General features: G+C 35.9%; 1 protein-coding gene across 1 annotated transcript in view; it reads right to left on the bottom strand.

Annotated features, from left to right (window-relative positions):
• Positions 1-228: 228 nt before the first annotated feature.
• LOC146002011 (uncharacterized) overlaps positions 229-6,643 on the bottom strand; it is a 30,723-nt gene continuing 24,308 nt past the window's right edge. Inside the window, exons 6-7 of the mRNA XM_083139718.1 lie at positions 4,378-4,448; positions 229-315 (exon numbers count right to left, since the gene is read on the bottom strand). Coding sequence (XP_082995844.1) covers positions 292-315; positions 4,378-4,448 — 95 coding nt within the window. The 3' untranslated portion in view covers positions 229-291. The remainder of the gene's footprint in view (positions 316-4,377; positions 4,449-6,643) is intronic.

The following is a 6,643-nucleotide window of genomic DNA, read 5'->3' as shown; positions in this document are numbered from 1 at the left end:
AGTTGTGTTACGAGTTGACTTTTGATCAGGTAAGGTGCTGGACATCGTTTCATGTGATGAGTGCAAAATAGCCTAAGTGGTGACGCACCCAAAATTTTAAATTCAATCAATTCTCTCTCTTTCTCTCTCTCTGGTCCTTCATTTATCTCAACATACCAAATGGCAGCCATGATAAACAAGGAAACAACTTACAACCAAATATATATAGGATAACGTGAAGAAAAAGTCTTATATCACCAGTGGATCCAAATATTTAATACTCATTCATGTTACACAACAGATGTCAATTTGCTAGTTCCATTGGCTTCCTCTGTTCTGCAAAGGGAAAAGATACACATATATATTTCATACTTACTTTTAGACATAGAAAAAGACAAATAAGATAAAAATTGTAACAAATAGCCATGTTCTAATTACAGGGATTGAACTTACGCATTTGATAATAAAGCACAACCCTGTTTTATAATGTTATGGAGTGCTATAATAATAATAATAATAATAATAATAATAATAATAATAAGTGTGCATGTGAAATCTGTGTTCGTAAGTACATGTTTTCTTTTAAAATATATCCATTTCAACAAATAATTAAATAAAGGATGTAACGGGTCAGTGGTTGTTGATTTGTGATTAAATACCGTACTTGTTTATATATATATATATATATATATATATATATATATATATATATATATATATACAGGGTATTTTCGGGACCTTGAATTACACTGGCAGTGTGGATGGACTCTAACCCAAGTACCACCAACTTTTTTCGTATGAACCCTGACTGAAAGTTTTGGTACAAATATGGAGTGAAATTTTATGGAAGTAATATAGTGTGTGAGGTATATTTTGCCAAAAAAATATTGGTATACGTCTTGAAGTTCTTGAGATACGAAAGTGGAAAATCAAATTTCTTAACTGAAAAATTCAGCATTTTGAAGTACAGATGAATGTGTATACACGTAACGGACGTTGTTATTACAACACTGAATTTTTTCCAGTATTGTGGAACATGAACGAAGGTTTTGGCGCAAAAAAGAAAAATCCAAAAAAAAATATCGTATTTTATATATTTTTTTCTAAAAAATACAGCGAAAACTAAGAGGTCTTCAGGTAACATTATCTTCCTCAGCGACTGCGCTGGAGTGAACAAATTTTATCAGTCATTAGTTGAAATGTGTGTTAATAGATGGAGCAGAAAGACATATCTGCATTGTACAAGTCCAAACCTGTTTTCATTATGCTTGATAATAAAGAGGCTGTTTGAATCGCAAGCTACGTGATAGTGGGGAAAAAATCTGTGCCCGTGGCAGTGAAATGGCAAATAGGTCTCATAGAAAAATTGCAGTCACATTGAATGTGAGTGAAATCTGAAATAAACAAATTCAAGCAGCAATGTAAAGTGGTTGATATGCCACGCTGCTGCCGCCCCAGGGTAACGTCTGTACGCGAGGACCGGATTATCGCGAGACTTGCCACACGTCAGCAGCAACAATAGCTTGGATTCAAGCTAGGGAAATCCCATTGTTGCCTTGGCCAGCACGAAGTCCGGACCTGAATCCTATAGAAAACCTATGGAATAGCTACCATTGGTCTTCGTGTAGCCAGACGCCAGCCAAGGAATGTCCAGGAACTTCGCGAACAGATCTCCGAAGTATGGAATGAGATTATGCCCCAAGAATGCCAGAAATTGGTCCGCAGCATGAGAAAACGTGTGCAAATGTGCTTGAAACTTAAAGGTGAATATTAAACTTTCACACTTCATTCATCTAATTTCAGGAGAAATGTTTGTATCCACATATATTTTCAAAGTTCAGATTTAATGATTTTACAAATTGTACCATTAGTTGCATCTATTAGTTATAAGTGCATTAATATTCCCTTACACTTTCTTGATGTTGATGTACCTTTCAATAACATTACATAATAATTCTAGGGCTGAGTCGATACCGATACCGATATCGGCGGTATCGGCATCGGTGAGTATCAGTTGATTTTCTTTTACCGATACCTTCCGATAACAAAGATTTACAGTGTCTAGAAGAGTGGGCAAGGGCAACAGCTCGTCTCAACATTTGTCCATCTTAAAAGTTCGTTCACGCTTCCTTGTGACAGATCGGGAGACCAGCACAGTAAGTTTCATAGATTTTCCAAGAAACACTGGATAAAACTCACCCTCCTGGGAAGCAGATGGCAAGATCTAAGGCATGGGTAAGTGAAAGCTGAACCGAAACGTGACCATGAAGGCATGTAACTGCTTAGTTAACGCTATGGGAAATAAACCATTCATTGCCAATTCTTGCTTGAAGCTCGTGGTGGTAAGATAGGTGGATGTTTTTAACCTCTCGCCGCACTAATGCCTGGTAAGGTTGTTGCGGAGTTCTTGGAGAGGAGAGATGAAGGTCACTGTGAAATTAGCTTTGTTTTATCTACGTTCAAGCGGGAAGGGGAATCAGCAATTTATACTTATCCTCTTCAGTTCTGTCTTTCATGTAAATTTCCGCCGAAAGCCGGCCCCGGTGGCGGAGTGGTTAGCACATCGTGCTACGACGCCAGGGTTCGAATCCCAGCCTGAGCATGAATGTTTCGGAGTGTCCATTCATCAATTTCATCACATCATCACTCAACAATTATATTAACGTATTAAATAGAAGCAATTTTATTATTATATTTCTGAGACACTTGGCTCCCCAAATTATATATTTCTAAATACGTGCCTAGTGACGTGACAAGTTAGTATGACTCGGTAACTAGCCTTTGTTATTTTGTACTGGTATTATACAAGTATCGTTATTGATGGGTATCGGTATCGGCAAATGGTGGTATAGGCTCAGATATAAATAATTCCAATTTTGTCTTAAAGTGTTTATTTCATGAAAAGCACTCGCATATGTACTTTTTCTGTTTGTCTGAAAAACACATGACAAGGTGGTCTTAAATTTTGGTACGGACTGTAGATGTAATGGGGACATTCAGAGTGCACTGGATGGTATTAACTTTTGACGATTGAGTGTCCATCCTCCTCGCAAGAACCCTTGCTGCCTGTGATATCGTCAGAACGACTCCCGGGAATGTTAAAGCAGACGCGACAGAGCTTCTTACGACACTATCGTGCTTGCATCGAAGCAGGGGCTGCCATTCTGAACAACTACTGTAACGTTTTCGTCGTACAAGGCTAGGATACACTGTAGTAACGTCCCTATTAAATGTACAAGCCGCGTCTTTCAGTTGTTTTAATCCACTCTCATGGACAACCCCAACTATACCTTTGGTTCATAACTTTTTAATGGCGCGTTTCCAAGCCGTATTTCATATTGGTCCTTGTATCAGTCTCCATCCACCTTGCCAGTTTGATTCAAGGTCACGGAAACAAGTTTCAGAAGATGGTTACGTCTCCGTGGTCATATGTAGGTAGTTTTCAAATTGGTGTGATTTCATCATATACAGAACGAGTTTCTCAAACACTGGTGTACATATGTAGTACCTACGTTCATTGGTTAAAAATTCAAGCAATTCATCATGAAAGAGGGATATTTGAGTTAGATTCAATGACTCAACAAAGGTAATCATAGAGCTCGGTAGTTGAAGACCTATCAATTGCCAAAAAAAGAACTAAAAATATCAAAAGAAGGACCTAAAAACGGAAAAAAGGACGTATAAATGTGATCCGAATTAATTAACAACTTCAGTTTTAATTACATATTTAATGAATTAAAAATATTACAAAATTCTGGTGGTATAGAACACACAGAGCGAAAAAAACTATATGAATGACATGCATCTTCTTTCAGTCAAGAATGTTTTTCTCTCGTTTCAGGGATAGTTCAAATATATTTCTTTCGTTCTTTCTTTTTTATATTTCTTTACTACAGAAAGGATGTTTAAGAGGCGATGAACTGATGATTCGAATTGAGAATGGTCAGTAAAAACGTAGTGGAAATTAGGTGAAGTTACAAAGAAAGTCGTTAAGACCATAAAAAGGCAAAAAAAGGACCCATAAGCCAAAAAACGCCGAAAAAGGCAAGAAAGGACAAATAAAACCCACCTTTTTCTGGCCTACAATGACCCAAAATGAACATATATTATGTTGGGCCTCGTCTTCAGACACTAGGAAAAAATTAATTTTTCCTCAACTTTCGAGCCCTAGTAATCATATTACATTATTCAGTCAATACAGTATTAAAAGTGGTTAAAAATGGAAATTTGAAGAAATATTTAAGCAATTTGTTTAGAAATTCACTTGTAAACTAAAGTGAATAATCTGTTATTTCCAAAAATTGAGGATCACTAAAATACGGGTAATAATTTCTTGACTTATTATATTACTTATAAAAAAACCACACTATAAAAATTGAAGTAGATTAAATTACTTACGTTAACTGGTGCCGACGACATAACACAAACAGCATATGTATGTGCCTCATCGCAAATATTTGGGATCCCAGCTGAAATAAGGATAATTTAAATTCATTGTTTTTTTAGGAAGGGTATCTATTTAATTGTTGCTAACATAAAACTCAATACAGCACCACGGCATTGTTGTTGTGAAAATAATAATTTATCTTCATTTTTACAAGGATATAATGCCATATTGATTGGATACATTTAATTTAGTCATTTCAGAGACTACTCTAACATTTTTCAAATGAAATTTATTTGGAAGTCCGAGCTTGCGGCTTAAAAGTATTTTTTAAAATTTTATTGTAACTCTGAATTGTGGTACTGTGGACTCAAGTTGGAATTGCTTATGTTGTGGAAAAGTTCCATACTGCTGTCGGATTCCAAATTATAGATACTCAAGTTTCGACTGCAATTAAAACTTAACTACATAAAAAAGAGTTACATGAAAATTTAGCTTGTCCAATTCTGCGTTAATCTATGCTAATCAAAAGATTTTTCGAGTAAGCCTCATATTTTTTATCGTCGTAAGAACAAAAAAAAAGTGTAGGTTTTATTTTTAATTTTGCAAACGATTGCTCTCTTTGAAATTGTGTAAATGAAAAACGAATGTTCCGATGTCCGTTAAACCGTGGAAACGGCGGCTGTCACTGCGAGTCAGTGCTTGCAGTGTTGCCACGTTCCACGTACATCTTTACACCGTTGGATAAAGTCGGTTTCGCAATGTGAATTGACAATGATAATGAATTTTAAAAACAGATGCAAAGAGCTTCACAACAAGACCAATATTGTATTTGTAGGACTACCCAATACTAAGAAAAAGTTGTTTCACAAAATTGATAAGAACGGTTTTTGGGACAAATTTTAAAAATCTGAAAATTAAGAATTGTGTTTAAATCCTTTCTGCCTGCACCGTGCTAAAATTTCATCATTATCGGGCCATCCGTATTTTATTTATAGAGTTTCACAGAGAGCGATCGTTTGCAAAACTAAATTGAAAACGCACTTCTTTTGTTCTCACGACGATAAAGAATAGAAGGCTCACTCGAAAATAAATTGGTTAGTATAGATTAACGCAGAATTGAATAAGCTAAATATTGATGTAACTCGTTTCTATGTAGGCCTACTGGTTAATTTTTAATTGGAATCCAAACTCGAGTATCTATAATTTTTAATTCGACAGTAGTAGAATCTCAACCATTACAGCACAAAGGCGAGTCTAGCAACATTTCAAGAAGCGTTCAGTTTAGAGGCTTTGTTTTCCTCAAATACCTCGGGAACTCATAACCTGAGTATGACAGCTAATACCAACAAGATGCCTTCACCTATACGACTTCGAACGTCATGTAGTGCAGACGACATTCAAAGTGTGGTGAATACAGTTGAGAAAGTCCCAATAAGTCGACTCGCAGATTGGTTCAACAGGTGTATATTCCTCGTACCGGTATTTGCAGGATTTTGAAAAAGGACTTGGAAGCTGCAGATTGTGCAACAATTACACCCGACAGATTAGATTCACAGAGTGACATTCTGTAATTTGTTTGTTAAAGGACAATAACAGTTTTGAACACTTGATCACGTCAGATGAGGCTCATTTCTACTTGTGTGGTTGTGTTACTAAACAAAACTGCAGATTCTGGGTAGACAGAATCTGCAACTCGTACATGATAGAACCTTGTACAGTGGGATCCATGAGTATTATCTTGCAAATTGTCCATGACTATTTTCATTAATTTTTCCCTTACATCCTAGGTGTTTTTAAGCGATGGATTCTTATGTATGCTGGTGCAGAAGTTGTCAACAGCTTGTTTTGAGTTTTGTTTCAATGATTGAAATTCTTATTGGGTCAAATAAAGTGCACGAACATGGTGATGGACAATTTGCACGGTAATACTCTTAGATCCCACTGTACAGTGTGGTATTCAGTGACCCATGCTTGTGAGATTTGTCCTTATTGTTTTGACACTATGTGAATTAATTATTTTGCTCTGAGGAGGATACCAACTGAGTGCGTGTTATGATTTCATTTCTGGAGGGAGTTTTTTTTGGGGGAATGCAAATTTCTATATGTTACCAGTCCGTAAACTAAACTTTCCTTATTCTTCTAAATAACTTAGAACATTGGTTGTAACCTAGGTTATTATATATTAAGATCACATTTGCTCATAATTTAGAAACAGTATATTTATATTCGAAGAAAAACCAAACTTACACCCAAAAAGAGCTAAGTAACACCGAAAAC

This window comes from Lepisma saccharinum, chromosome 18 (genome assembly GCF_977018435.1).
Source record: "Lepisma saccharinum chromosome 18, izLepSacc3.1, whole genome shotgun sequence".
In the NCBI taxonomy this organism is placed as follows: domain Eukaryota; kingdom Metazoa; phylum Arthropoda; class Insecta; order Zygentoma; family Lepismatidae; genus Lepisma; species Lepisma saccharinum.
The sequence above is the reverse complement of the archived record's forward strand: the minus strand, read 5'-3'. Positions and strand labels throughout refer to the sequence as shown.